At 39.0% G+C, this 16,070-nt stretch overlaps 1 protein-coding gene across 3 annotated transcripts in view; it reads right to left on the reverse strand.

The window, feature by feature from the left end:
- Syt1 (synaptotagmin 1) overlaps positions 1 to 16,070 on the reverse strand; it is a 494,427-nt gene that overhangs the window by 133,181 nt on the left and 345,176 nt on the right. For 2 of the 3 annotated variants that reach the window (XM_057757847.1, XM_057757846.1), the window contains 4 exons: positions 14,120 to 14,304; positions 7,837 to 7,959; positions 4,018 to 4,185; positions 963 to 1,130 (listed from right to left, as the gene is read on the reverse strand). In XM_057757847.1, the coding sequence (XP_057613830.1) occupies positions 963 to 1,130; positions 4,018 to 4,185; positions 7,837 to 7,959; positions 14,120 to 14,304 (644 nt within the window). The remainder of the gene's footprint in view (positions 1 to 962; positions 1,131 to 4,017; positions 4,186 to 7,836; positions 7,960 to 14,119; positions 14,305 to 16,070) is intronic. The other variant, XM_057757848.1, reaches the window with a different exon arrangement.

Below are 16,070 nucleotides of genomic sequence, written 5' to 3' on the forward strand. Positions count from 1 at the left end.
TTACTTTCCATAAAGCAGAGTTTGTTTGAGTCATTTGCTTCCCTTTCTATAACAAATTAGTCATGTTAACGCTTAAAGAAAATCCAGTCTCAACATACTGTGATGCAACTTTTCATATTCAATGAAGGGTATGAAGTTAGTAGTTGTAGATGCTGAAGAGAGGGTCCTTAGGGTAATGAACAAGGCTGAGTTTCACTCTCTGGTCCATGCGGCCCCAGAGTGACTACATAGTACCAAATGTTAGAGATCCTGGATGAACCAGGGCAATTTGCGGGTCCCTGGGAGATTATTTGCCAATATCCTACAGAGGGGCTGTGAAAGGAGCTGTTTTACAACTGAGAGAAGCTAAGGGCTGGATTATTTTTCTAATATTAGCCTGCTAAGACATTCACACAGAAAAACGCTCATGCCAGACAGGCATAGAACAATCAAACAGAGCTGGTTACTATGGACTGTAAATGCACTATGGATATTGAACTTTTTTTAAGCAACAGAAAAATACTGGGCAAAGCTATTAAAACTAAGAAGAAAAACAACATGAACAGCAGGATGAAGATGTAAGTCATTTAAAAACTGGACCGAATACCAGCTTTTGTGTATTACAGGGTTTTAAAACCCATTATGCTTTGATATCTGCATAAGAAACAACAAACTTCATCAGAGAAAAAGTACCCTTTCATTTTACTGTACTAGTTCTAAAACCCACGCAGACAATACAAAGTGATGGCTTATTGGGCCTTGTAAAGAAGATTGGTTATATTCCCAGTGCATACATCTCTCTATTGTCTTTTTAAACTACCCAGAAGTCCTGCATGTATCTCAGCAGGGTCATACAATTTCTGTTTTGGCAGTTGTCAGTGTCTAAAGGACCATGTTCCACTTCCAGAAGATCAAATTAGTACTCGAACAGGAAACTGAATAAACGCAACTTGTCAAGTTAGAAACGCTGATGACTTCCCTACCTCTTCCTTCTCTGCGCTCTGGAGATCACGCCATTCTTCGGTTACGTGGCCAAAATCCACAGTGTTCATAGGAACTTTGAACTCTCCAATGATGTCATGCTTGGAGAAGCGATCAAAATCGTACACAGCCATCACCAGAGTTTTGCCACCTAATTCCGAGTATGGCACCTGGACGAAAGGAGAGGAGGGTAAGACACTTCGTGATCAATGAAAGAATAAGAAACCAAGTTGTATTTGACTATACAACTATCTCTTGAAAAAAATGTTATTTCTATTGTTTCAAAACCTTTCAAATTTCAACTGGACACTAGTTCAATGGGTACCACTTTTTCAAGCCAGCTAGATCAATGGTTCTCAACCTGTGGGTCATAACCCTTTAGGGGGTCAAATGGCCCTTTCACAGGGCTGCCTAAGACTATTAGAAAAACACGGATATTTATATTATGATTCACAACAGTAGCAAAACTACAGTTATGAAGTAATAATGAAAATAATTTTATGGTTGGGGGTTACCACGACCATGAGGAACTAGCTGTATTAAGGGGTTGCAGCATGAGGAAGGTTGAGAACATACGTTGTTCTAGACTATCGTTACACGAAGGGTGACTTTTCCAAAGCCATGCTAGTAGTCTAAAAAGATCTAAATGAAATTCACAAGGTGCCTCATACACTTTCTAAAATAATTTTGTGATTGACACGAACTGACTAGAAAATTGATGTTTTGATTACCAGAGAGTCATTATAATATGGATCTTGAAGTTCAATTGTAAGCGTGATACCAGTGAGCAAGAACAGTAGCAAAAGGCCAAGAACGGATGAGTTCTCCAGCTGTTCAAATGCATTTGGAACAGATGCTATGGTTTGGAAAGCTGATTAGTGACATTTTTAATATTCAGGGAGAGCTGGGCAGTTCAGGTAAGCTACACTCCAGTAAGTGGGTAGAAATATTTAATTGAGAGGTTGTTTAGGCTTGTACTAAATATTTGATCAATTTTATACATGGACTATTTTGTCAGCATAAATGCTATTTACGCCCCCAGAACACATTTCTTAATTAAATTAGACATTTATTAATTAACTTTTATTAAGAAGGGAAAGGGGAAAAAGACTATCTGACCACTTATGTACAAGAAACTTGGGCTTTCTAATAAGTGTTTTGTCATTTATTAATTATGGTCAAAATCAGATTATTTTCTAAAATCCTGTGCAAAATTAAGTATAATGGTTTTCTACTTTAGGAAGAACCTAAAATAAACTTGAAAGATCTGAATTTCAATAGAATTCACAAATTTTGGAGTGGGAGTTTAGAAACCTTTAAGATTTTAAATTGTATTTCTTGAACATTTGATCATGCTGAAGTAGTCTATGTGAAGTCTGTGCTTTGGATTAGGTAGACCTGGACCTGGGGCAAATGAATCAATCCAACTTGTTATTAAACTACAGCAAAGGAATCCGTGCTCAGTGGAGGCCTTTCGAGAATGAGAGAGAATATTTTAAACATCTGGCCACTGTAGGCACTTAGGAATCGTTTATTATTAATACTCCCTTAAAATGTAAGTTTATTTTAGAGGAAAAATAATGAATTTATTTTTGGGCATGTTGTTCATTTTAAGTGCATTGAACTCTACTTGAAAGCCAATCTATAAACTCACTTATGCGTCTATTCTTACATTGTATGGCTGCCTGGCATTTCAAGATATAGTTTATAATGTCTTCTGCAGAAATCAACATATTTCTTAAATGCCTCAAAATAACTGTACTTTGAATATATATATATATATTTATACATCCTGATTTACCTTTCTGAAATAAAATAATGCAGAAATTATAAACATTTATAGAATTTAACCAATATGCTTCAAAGAAATGATATGCAAGTAATAGAGGAAGGCACTACAATATTATGTCAAGATTATTCAAATAATAAGAATTTATTAAGTTCCATTTAGAAATTTCTGACCTAAAAAGACCATTATATAGACAAATAAGATGTTATTGACTACTCTTTACAAGATTTTAGTAATTGATATTTATTTGATTTTGTATAGGGCCAATAATGTTTTATTTTTAAGTCAGGAATTTTCTGCTCTTATTACCGCTATGTTAATGGTCCAGACAAAGAAAAACTAAAGGATTTATGTGTTTAAAACTCGTAAACTTTAAAGAATAGAAAGACTGTTCTTTTATGAAATTGCAAACAGGATTTGAAGAGGTGACTCACGCCCCAGTTTCATTTCCCACTGGAATGTTTGTCAACACAAGGCACGTGTTATTGCTAAGCCTGGTTAGTGGACGGGGTAATTTTGAATCGGCCTGCTGGCATATTCACAGAAATTTCATTTGTTATAAATGTAGTGTTCTAAAGAAAAATCGAAAACAATTCCACCTATCCACCAGAAGCACCGTTTTTATGAATGACTTCAAGCAGAGAGTTACACGGTGCTTGCAGCTTGCAGGGCATGTCATTTTGATGAGTTGTCATACGGGCAGAATGTCTCTTGGTTATTGTTTGTCAACCGATGTGTCTCAACATGATGAAGAGCCCCAGACCAGAGACAAGAGCCTAGAGTAAAGGAATGATGCTAGAGAAGCCCATAACTTTTTTTATTGCTAGGAGGAAGGGTTTTAGCATGTTCCGATCTCCCCATGAGAGCATGATGAACATTGGAGAACAACGTCCTATATTCTGACTTCAATAGTCCTTATAGGCTTGGTCCATTTTTCAGAGCCTTGGAAACTCTGGAAAATAATAGCTTGGGCTTTATTTTTGGAGGCAATGGGGTGTGGTGTCAAAGTCTGTTGGTGTACTCGGGTTGACCTTGCTTTTTCAGATGTGGTTCTGATATTGAAAGGTCTACGTTCTGTTCTGAAAATACATAGCCAATACCTCCACTTTGGACTTTTCATTAAACTGAAAATTCAACTGTGAAATATTCCAAATACAGCTATGGTGAATCCCAGAGTAAGTTGCTCATGCTTCTATGTGTGTCGTGATGAAACTAGTGTTTAATAGAAAATGAGGAAGAACAAGCTATAAATCAACCCAAACATTTACCTTGAAAGTAAATTGTTCATTGAAGACAGGGTTGAGGGTTTTTCGGTGAACTTTTGTCTCAAATTTCTTCTTTTTGTCAGGCAGCAGGAAGACCTTGACGTACGGATCAGATGTTCCCCCCATGTCCAAGGCAGGAAGTTCAGCAGCTTGGATGATGCCGACCAACAGCTGAAATGAATGAGAACAAATGGGCCACATCAAAGATGGAACATTTTGAGATTGATTTGTTCACAGTGTCGCACACTGTGATGTCCCCTGTTCCCTTTGCTTTTAGTCAACTTTTATTCTCGTGAGTCTAAATACAGAGGGCAAGTGCAGTGAGCTCTGTAGACTTAAGAAACCGAATTATGACAGATGCGGGCTCTAGGCAGCCTCGTTTTTAAGCACAAAAGAGGCTTCTAAAAGGTGGCTGATTACAGTTAAATATGGAATTCATATTTGCAGAAGGCTTGCAATCAAATAACGACCCAGTTGCTAAAAGCTCTTGAGCTTCGCTTTCCCTTCCAGCTCACACTTTATCAGTGCAATTAAGTCGCTCAACAACCACTAGTCTGTAACTGCAAAGCAGGGAATGTTTCATTCTTTTCTGAAGTCTCAGAGAAGCAAAATAGAAATTTCTTAGTCACTGACTAATATTTTGGAAAGAAAAAACTAAAGCTTTATGTTTCTATCCCACTTGACCTATTCTTGTATATCTACATTTTTAAAACCTTAGCTTATGATAGAATAATTATCTAAGAAAGATGCATTTAAATGGAGGTAGAATAAAATGCATTAAAAATTTAAGCTTTCTCAAAATGGGGAGAGTTCTAGATTTGAATATCTATGTTAAATAACTACGTTTTCCATTTTCCTAATATAGCAATTTTCTCTGCGCTGTATTTTCACCAATAAACTTCTCAGTTTCACTGGGAATATTAAAATAATGTGGCATTATTATATTACTTCTTTTGTGAGATAAAAATCTATAGCTCAGGCCAGCCAGCCACTTGCCCTCTGTCTCCCCAGTACTCAGATTTTAAGCAAGAGCCACCCAACCCATCTTGTCAATACATAGGAAAAAACATGTAAAATCCAGTTATTACAGATTCTTCAATAAATGTGGACACACTACAGGTTTTTACTACAGGCTGTAAACATGTGAGTCTGAGTTTTTTAGGCAAATGGAGGGGACAAGCAACCCATTTCCTTACAAAAATGACACCCATTTTCTGTCACGTGACCTAGGGCATCCTCCGTGTATTTTGGTTGGTTGGCTCAATTTCCAACTTTGATCTTGCCCTAATGGGTATGCTGATTCCACTTTAAGCTGCCTTGCCTCGTTTGTGGCATTGTCTTTCAGCGGGAGCCATGAATGATGGAAGGGAGGTACCCCAACACAGACATGGCCCAAGAATAGCTACTGTAGGCGCTAGAGTATAACCACACAATTACTAAAGCTCACGGTCTCTCAGTTTGTTAGAGGTAATATTCTATCCCTCATTCTCATTTTTTTTCCGGCAAACATAACAAACTCAGTAAGGAGAGATAATTCTAGTTTAGAGACTTGCATATCTTGCCGTTAGAGGATGGAGGGATTTCTTCTAATGTCCCTTGAACTTCTGTTTAAGAGAGACATATTCCCATTGCGAAAGCTTCTTAATTCAAGGATTTTAAGGTTTTTTTTCTTTTTTGTTTTGGTAAACAAATACTCATATTTGACTCCAACCTTGTCTACAAATCTCAGATTTTACCAACCCTAACTCATAGGAACTGTGTGAGGATGGAAACTAGCAAGGACATTTGTAATTAAAACCAATGCATGATTTTATCAATAAAATCTTGTAGACCATCATAATGAAATACATATTTTGGAGAATGTTTTTTCAAGACAGGGTTTCTCTGTAGGTTATTTTTATTTATTTATTTTTTGAGCCCATCCTGGAACTAGCTCTTAAAGTTCAGGCTGGCCTCGAACTCATGGAGATCCCCCTGCCTCGGCCTCCTGAGTGCTGGGATTAAAGGCGTGCGCCACCACCGCCTGACTGGACTTAATGTTGGATGAAAGCAGAGTAGCAAATATACACATTATTTTTGGTTAAAACAGAATGAATTCTGTTCTTAAAAGTACTCCTGGGTTGCAGACATGGTACCTGCTGCGCTTCCAGAGGCCTGAGCTTCGATTCCCAGCACCCACATGGGAGCATGCGACCATGGGTAACAGCAGCCTCAGAGGATCTAACACCTTGTCACCTCCACAGCCAAAGTGAACACACATGGCGCACACAGATACAAAAAGTATTTAGAAGTTTCAGAACTAGTCAGTATGAGATGCTACGAGATTTCTCCTGGGAGATATGAAAGGAGAAAAATATCAGATGAGTATATAAAGACAGGTTAAAAACCTGGAAACCTCCATTGGTAATGTAAGCTAGCCTTTACCCTTCCTGGAATATGTAAATAATAAACTGCTTTGCTTCCAACTAAATCCTAATGCTCACATTTTGGTAGAAGTAGTAGAAATGAGCTGAAATATATTTAATTATAAGGTGTAAAGAGGTCTCCCTATAATCCTATATAAATACATACTTACAGACCATACCTAAATTCAATAGGCAGGTGTCTGAGATGTATTATAAAATAACTAGCCAGGGCTCTAATAAAGATGGCCAAAGAAAAGCATTTTCAAATCCCACACATCCTTCAAGGGGGGGCGGGTACTCGGAAGCTTCAGAGGCCTGAACTGTCTGTTCCCAAACGAAATCCAGAATCGCTACAACTGCTTCCAGTTCTGACTCTGGACATCAGCCATGAAAGCCGAGTGTTGATATTTGAGTCACTTATCACTCTTTGCTCATCAAGCAGGATATCTATCGCTAGCATATGCTGCATTCCCATAATTGTACCGAGTTACCAGCCTTCCTCTCGCCGCAAAGGAGGAGGGATGCCAACGAAGTGGGTGGTATTGGTACTCCCTAATAGGTCAAGGGCTACATTCGGAACTCGGCTTATTCTGCTTCCTCTTTCGCAACTCAGACAGTACAGGGACGGATATTAACTTTGTGGATCTTTCCTAGAAGGGTTTTGAAACGCATTTGGCAACCTGGGACTAACAGCCCACACCTGGATTATAGCTACTCAGTGAAAAGCGGCTGCTACGCTACTGATTTCAATGCACTCCACCACCTTTTGAGAAAGAGAAGTAGGGATGCTTACGTTGCAGTCTTTAGTCTGGTCACTTTTGGGTAGCCGCCATGGGCTCTGATAATCCAGCCACTGGCCTTTCGGCATTGACAGAGCCACAGTCTAATCACTTGGGGGAGTTTCGCCTAGCATCGTGGCATCACACAGAAGGTATTTCTGCCTTTAAAAGCCACAGAGCATTGCCCTATGTTAAATTCTTTCATTGCTTACCAATTTTACTTTTCTAAATGTGGGTTTAGCTAGCAGCTCAAACCAAATGCTCCGGCGTTGCTTGAACTCTAAATCTATACACCTCAGGGAAGATTATTCCTATGCACACGGAGGGACCTGTTGGGACTGGGCTGGCTGGGAGCTCTCAGCGGCAGACCGATGGCTTGGAGTTAATTTGTATTCTGTCGGTCTCCTGTCCGTGCCGTGAGTAGATGTAATCGGCTGGATACTGTGAATTCTAATTAGCAGAAGTTAAATTAGCAGCTAGGGGACTGCCTGTACTTGGAAATGATTTCATCAATAGCTTTGATAATTGCGTTTTCTCCCCTCACAGCAAACGAAATGTTTTAAGAGGACTATCTTGCTTCCAATCGCTCCTTGGTAATTTCAGAAAATGTAATGGAATTAGACGTTTTCCCCTCAGACCTGGTTATTCTGGAAATCATAGTCCAGCGAATATTGGAGCTTTCCCAGTTTTTCTTCTTCCTTGGGTTCTTCCTTCTCTTCTCCATCAGTCAATCCAGTTTCAGCATCATCATCCTTAAGGGCCTATGAATAGGAAAAAAGAAATCCCAGTGAATTTCCCTCCCAGTCCAAATTAACCTGGCCATACCTCCAAGCTGTTTGAAGCAAGCGTGATGATGCTGAACTCTACTTGTCTAACACATTCTCATTCGTTGCTTACACACACTTGTATTTTTTGATTCTACGTGTGCGTGGACCTTCTCCCCCCCCAGTCAGCAAGCAATAATGGAAGCAATGGAAGAAGCCCCCCTCAGAGTAGAGCAAGCAAAACTATAAAATCGTTGCAAGGAAAATGTCCACTTGGTATGATTCTTGGCTCTGATTATATTGCCCCTTTCTCTCTATGATCAACATGCTCGCATCCAGGCTGGGTTTCACATTCTCGTAGCCGCAGAAGATGCTCAGCATCGTGTGAAATATCATTGGTGCATGCAGCAGAGATTCGTATGGAATGCATGGCCTTCAGGTGCCTGATTGCCTGTGCCAACGATGGCTGAGTGACCCTCGGAAAGTGTAAATCCTTTCGTTTCACATACAGGATTGTCACATTTAAGGAAAAAAAGGAGAAAACATGCCACCAGCAAACGCATGTTTAGAGAGTCGTTCACCCCATTTCCAGATGAACTTCCCCGTTTTGTCTTCATGACAGCTAGCTCCACAGAAAGCAAGGCTGAATTCAACTGATTTGAGTTTATTGAATATCAAAGACAAGCGTCATGTTTGGAATTTCAGAAAAACTCATATGGGCATAAAATTCATTTTGCATTGAAGAATAGGGTTCATGGTACTAAATTTCGAAAACCTAATCTAAACAACTAAATATTCTTCAACATTAATGGATATAAATTAAAATATTTGAAAGATCGTTATGTCATAAAATACACAAAATGTTTCTCTATTTCAAAAATCAAAGTATATAAAATTTTCTTAGTATGCAAAAGTTACTCCAGATATTTCTACTACAAAGGTTTATAATAGTGGAAGGTGTCTTCATGGGGATTACAGAAACATTTTTGTGCAGGTCTATTCGTTACAATTAAAATTTATGAAAAGTTCCATTTCTCCATTCATGAGTATGTTTGAAAAATTGAAAGGCCTTTATATTAGTCATCCACATATTTTGTTCTAGTCACTGCTTGTATATTTCCCTTGGTCATTTTTTAAAATCACTTGTTTTTAAATGAGCAAATGTTATCCACTTCTGTCTACTATCTCATTTTTCTTGCATGTACTCAGTTGCAGAATCTCACAGAAATTGAAATAAAGTGTCTCTGACAATATTAAAGAGTCTTTACTATTATGTAACTACCGTCAGCTCTCAAGGTGATGAGAATTCTTCCAGAACTCAAATGTGAGATGTAAAGAGGCCCCAGGGCCGTCAGATCATGGCTCGCCATCTTGCTACCCCTACCTGCATGGACCTCTTCTCTGCTGTCATTGTTCTCAGTGGAGACTCATCATTTACTCAGAGAGCCTCAGTGTTGCTTAAAATGGTAGCCCCCATCCCTGACTTTATAATGTCATCCAGTTTGGCTCCTCCCATCTAATCCCCCAATGCTCCCCCAAATCCGTCTGCTCTCTGATTAGACGAACATCTGAGCAGAGTTGAGCCATGGTCACAGGTGTCTGTCCCCCTCTGTGTTTCTGACACATCTCAGGAGTCTACAGCGAGCCTGAAAAAGCTGAAAATAGTCATTCTCAAATGAGGGTATACCGTTTAATTTAGAAAGATTAATTTATCCTTGGGTGCTTTCTTGAATATTAAAGTCATTATGTAAGAACCAAAGCAGGGACCTGCACAGTGCCTGATGAATGACACTCAGATGTCTGAGTCTGGCTCAAACACTTCAGGCAGTGGACTCCGTTTGTCCCTGAGAACGTAGGTGTGTAGAATCTTTAGCACTGTCATAGAGGGTGTGTATAGAAAACTACAGCTTAGGAAGTTTGCCTCCCTGCAATAGTTTGATTTTTTTTTTTAAAGAGTAGAAAATTCCTTAATGCACTGACTGAAAATACCTACATGCCCCTCCATGGTCACACTAAAAATAATCATGAATTTAAATACTTTTTCAAAAGTCCCTTTTCAGAGCTGGCAGTTTATATATCATGTTTCAGCCCAATGCAATTTGAAATAGTTGAGATATTCAATCTCCTTTACCCTGTTTTTTTTTTTTTTTTTTTTTTTTTGCCAGAATAGAAGGTGCAGGACCATCTCTGCAATTATTTTGCATGAAATGGGGCTATAAATTTTTGATAATTTTTCAGTGCTTCTGTTCATCACTGAAGTGATTAAGTCTATTCCAGTCCCAGAGGCCGAGCTTCATCAAGATGTACCCTGTACCATCACATTAAATTCAGATCTATTAAGTCAGTAGCTATTATATCTTGAGAGCAATATTTTTTCTTCCATAGGAACAAAAAAACCCTCAGATGAACAATCTTGTGAGCCCAGAAGCTCTGAAGTCAGGCAAATTGTTAAGAGGGAAAAGGGAAGTTGTGTTGGGAATATCAGGCCTTTTTTTTTTTTTTTTTTTTTTTTTTTTTTTTTTTTTTTTTTTTTTTTTTATCAAGTTTCCAGGTTTAGAAGGACCAGCTCATGGTTTCCTTTGGCGTTCAAAAGTTACCTAGTCCACAGACATCAGAAAAAGTATTTGCTCATTCTCAATTATGCTGTTCACATGGGATTTGGTAAGTGTGAGTGACTGTCCTTCCTTTTCTCTGTATCAATGTAAAATCGTTCCAATTTTGTTCTAGTTAGCCCATGTTAGCAATGGCTAGAACGAAACACTCCATCTTTGCAGATCAGTTGGGTTCAGCCTTTTGATGTCAAGATGGTAAGCCCTCAGCTGTGGAGCCCAGCCACCAGCATTGATTAGAAATGTCCAGTAGCAGAAGAAACCTACCGCAAGGGACAGTCCAGAACAGTCATGAGACATAACACAGATAAGGAGGACATAGAAGGAAGAAATAAAAATTAAAAAATCCACACACATCAGTGAAAACCATGGAGAAATGACTGCTCTAAGCTTATAATTATGAGATGCTATCCTCTCCCCTGTATGGTTAGTGATTTCAAGATTCAAGATATTAAAAAAAACACTAAATATGAATCCTAAATATACTATCTAGAGTTTACTTCTGAAGTCAATGCTGAAATTTAAGAGATTATTTCTTAAAGGTTACAAAACCTTTCCAGAGAGATCTATAGCCATGAGTGTTGAAATTTGAATTTCTGGGAGTTTGGAATGGATTGAAGTAATAAAAACTTATTGATTGCCCTCAGGCCTATATAGCTTTAGGAGTACATCCATCAACTGTTCCTGTCTGACTTTATACAAGAGAGCCATATACTGGCCTTATTTCCCTTCCCCATGTTCACTGTGATGTGATGCTCGAAGTACTTTGAAAGCACAGTGTTTAAAAGTGAATTTCATCGGTATAATTTGGAGGATCATGGGACACCACGTGACAGATAATCCTCCTAAAATCGGTGCATTCAGTTTTCATCTTTAGCCCTCATCTTCATAAGCTATTAGCTATGTTAGTAAGGATTGATAGAAACATACCCTGTGCTTACATAATTATCACTGGGACTGATAATTTCACTATTCCAATTATATCTCATTCTATACATCTAAAATTGAAAATCATACCTAGCTAAAGCCCTACAGTACGTAAAATGTTTGACTTAAGGTAGTTAAAACCGGTTAGAGGGGTTGAAGTTCTAAATACTTTGTTATGGCAGAAAGTTAATATAAACTGTCGCTGACATTTTCATACTAATTCCTTACTAGATTCATATTCCTCTGCCCCTCTCCATCCAAAGGAGAAGGAGATAGGCCCCCACCTAGTGTATCTGCGAGCTCGTGGTCATTTATCCATGGTGTAAGGGGGTTAATGGCACTGTGCCATCAATTATACTGTTACAACTCATCATACAGAACAAATCCACAAATGAAAATGTAACTTCCTTATCCTAGACAAGAATGCTGTAGTTACCATTTAGCATTGATCAAAGCTTTTAAGTGTTAATTCAAGGACACAAGAAGATCACAATTGAGTTTTATGATAACCATAAAAATCATAGCACTATGTATTCAAATTATTGTTTTCAAAGATACTGCTAAAATAGCATCCCTTTTCTCGGCCACGCTCATCCAGGGAAATTATTTCTATATTTAATTATAAAATGTTTTTAAAGAATCTGATTTTTGTCTAAAAAACCCCAAATGAATAAAAGAGGAAGAAAAATTAGTGTTAAATTCTACTTGTTATAACCCTAAATTTGAGTATCTACTTAACAAATTAAATGAAGAGAAAGATCCTTCTTAGGTATCTGGAGTTGATCATGAGCTTCTCTAACTGATGAGAAACTGCCAGACAAATTGAACCGTTGCTACCCTGAGCTCAGGTTAAAGCTCTCTGAGTGTTGAACTAGACTTCACATGCATCCATCTACGCACATACGGCTCTGAAAGCAAACTAAACTGCAGGGAATGAGAAGGGCAGTAGGGAAACTGCTACCAATAGACTTTACAGTTTCTTCGAGGAGTTTGTGTTTTCTTCTGAAGACAGGGTTTCTCTGTTCTCTGTAGCTTTGGAGCCTGTCCTGGAACTAGCTCTTGTAGACCAGGCTGGTCTCGAACTCACAGAGATCCGCCTGCCTCTGCCTCCCGAGTGCTGGGATTAAAGGCGTGTGCCACCACCGCCAGGTTCTTCGAGGAGTTTTAAACTCCTGCTGGGAAAGAGGGGAAGCATATGAGAGTGTACGGGGAAGAAGGGAGCTGCACGCATCTACCATGTGGCTTGTGTTAACACCTGATCAAATTGTCCTTAAGTTCATGTGTTAATGATTCAGTTAATAGTAATTAATACTGTGAGACAATTAGAAAAATTGACTACACCTTTTTCTATTTGGGAATAGGTAGAACTATTTAAACTATCTGATAGGAAACAATAATTACAAAAATTTCTATGAAAAAATCTTTGCTGTCCTTTCATGAGTTCAATTTTCTTTAGAAACATTTAATATATGTATTTTTTTTATTCCAAAAGTGAAGACACATTTAATACTTTTTATGAAGCGTCACCTTGGCTAAGTTGTCCAGCTAACTTAGTGAAAAATAGGCAGTAGCATCAAGGCAACACAGATAGCTTCTCTATGCACAGAAGACAGCTCGGGCACACAGTTTATCAACAGCATCGTGGGTCTGATTATGATCACTAATTGGGGAAATATAATTTTGTCTTTTAGCTCCGTCTTGTTCTTTAGGACTGGATCCTATCTCCCATCACCACATATAACTCATTATTTCTGGCAACTGATGACTGAGCTGGCAAGGTGTGTTGCAACATTGGCAATTACTAAGTGTGATGAAGCTACTTAACAGAGCCCGAGTGCCGTGGGTGAGTCAGACAGAGGCCCTGGCCGAGAGGGAAAGGACTCAGGCACCTTGATTACATTTTCTTTTAAATTCCAATCAAGGTTGGCTAATGCAATGGAATATAAATGCTCAGGAATTATCTTATTATGCCAAGCTCATGAAGCCACACCCGCTGGTGTAGAGTCCTCCCCTGGTGGTGTGTATGTGATGTGGGATTTCCTTCTGTATGCTGTGAAGATGTTTTATTACCGTCGGTTCATAAAGAGGCCGCTTTGGCCTTTGGCAGGGCAGAATCTAGCTGGGCTGAAAGAGATACCTGGAGAGAGTAAGTAGAGTCAAGAGACGCCATGTAGCTGCTGAAGGAAAAAGATGCCAGAAACCTACTGGTAGGCCACAGCCTTGTGGTGAAACACAGATTAATAGAAATGGGTCAAGATGTAAGAAGTAGTTAGAAATATGACTAAGCTATCATCCAAACAGTGTTATAGTTAATACAGGTTCTGTGTCAATATTCAGGTCTGGGTGTCTGGGAAATGAAGGAGCAGTCTCCGTTTACATGTGTGTACACATGTGTGTGCACACCTGTGCATGTGTGTCATCAAGGGAGAAAAAAAGAAAACCCACTGTACCTCTCTCCACTACACTTTAAGAGACTGAAAGGACTGTCAAGCGTCTCTGCAAAAGAAATGGCAGCCACAAGTTGTTCATTTCCGTGAGCATTTGGCATAGAAGAACAGAGCCCTTACTGGTGACTTATTAGCTGAAGAGTTTAACAAATAAATAAGGGGCATGCGCCTTACCTGATCTTTCATGGTCTTCCCTAAGTCTTTCACGTCTTTCATGTTAATGGCATTCTTTCCTCCCTTCTCCTTTCCCTTCTTCTTGTTTTTCTTTTTGAACAGACATTTCTTACAGACACAAAAGCAGCAGGTCACGACTAAAAGGACCGCAACTATGGCTATGGCAATTAAGGCCCACGGTGGCACTGGAAGAGAAAAAGAAACATACATGGACATTAGCAACAGAACTGGTTAGCCCAATGCGGCAGACGGCCATCCCTGTGGCTGCATTTCCCCAATGTCTGCTCTGCTCCTGTGATACTGTGCTGTTGGGTTTTATCGGCTCCGCTGCCCGGGCATGGACTGTTCTACCTCTACACACATCGCATGCCACCTCTCCCTTGTGCTCCAAGTTCATCTTCTGTGAATTCTTCTCTTTCTTTATCCAGAGCGCGCTCCCCAGGCAGGTTCCTGAGTTTGAACCCTGGTTTTATTCTCCACACGTTCTTTTATCTTTGGCAAACCCTCTCTTTGCCTCAGTTTTCTCACCTGTTCAGTAGTGGTAAAATTGATTAGAACCTTAGTGGGTCTTATGAGAATTCACTATTAAGATGCAGTATCCAGCATGATAAAAGCCATAATTGTTCATCAAGCAAACACTAGGTGCTATCTTAATATGTTACGGCATGGTCGAATGGGCAGACACTAATCACACAAACAGAAAATGAAATGTCAAAGGTAATGAAGGCAAGGGATAAGTACTTGGTGCCTTGAGAGGCGCTCATGGAGAGATGTATAGGGCTTGGCCAGGTAGTGGTGATGTGACTGCCCTGATTGCTTAATGGTTCCTCCTGTTCTCTTCTCTACCAAGTTAATAATATAGTGGCACCCATTTCCTTTGGCTGGTTAAAGTTAACTACTAAAAAGCCTACCATGGCAGCCAGCGCACAGCAGGGGCTCACCTACTAGTGCTATAGTTTCTTTATATTCAAGGCACAGGATTCAATGATGCTAAGAATCCTTAGGAGACATGAGATATAGGAAGAGGGATATCAGAGGAAAGATAGACACCAGGATCAAAGCTCAGTGAGAAGATACAGGGGATGGAGAGGAGGAAGTGACGAGCTTTTGGTAATAGAAGACATTGATCTGTAGGCTATGTTTAACATAACAAAGCATATAGCAAAACATACACACATAAAGAGCTTTCTATGAGAGCTGTCCAACTGCTACAAGCTAAAAATATTTCCTTATAAAGCCAAGTCTTGGCAAGTAGGAAAGGAGAAGGGCAAATACAAGAAAGAAACGATTGAGAAGATGCCGGAGTAGGGGCGTCTCATACAGTTTTCATTAAAGACTGCTTGAGTTAAAAAAAAAAAATATTTCCTTATTTAGCATCCATGTACAACTGGCTCACACAAAGCTAAGTTTCATGGGTGCATTTGAGCTCTAACTTCCTCTGGAACGAAATTATTCACGATTCAAATTGCAGCTCTTCAAATCCATCAGAAGTAATTAGATTTGTCTTTTGTAATAATAAAAAGGCACTGGGCACTGAAAGAGTAAGAAAAAGCCTCATTTTCTTTGAGCCGCATAAACATCATTAGTGCCAATGATTGTTGAACACAAGTCAGGAGTACTCTGAGAAAGTAAAAACACTTAAAATTAACCTCTCTTCAAAACAGAAAATCCACTCTTGCGTGCTCTCTCTGCATTTTAAGCTTTATAGTGAAGAACATTCACTTTGCATATTATTGACTATTAGATTATAACCCGAGGACATATAAAAATCAGCACTTTTGATACCATGTTTATAGTTACAGAATATCCTGTGAATAGTAGAGCTATGTACACACGCTAACACATGTTTCCCTAATGTTCTTTAATCATGCTTTTTTTTTTTTTTTAAAAAGTGGAAGTCAATGCAAGCCCATGCCCCCAATGATGGTATTCATAAGACTCCACTTAGACA

Source organism: Chionomys nivalis, chromosome 25 (genome assembly GCF_950005125.1).
Source record: "Chionomys nivalis chromosome 25, mChiNiv1.1, whole genome shotgun sequence".
Lineage (NCBI taxonomy): Eukaryota > Metazoa > Chordata > Mammalia > Rodentia > Cricetidae > Chionomys > Chionomys nivalis.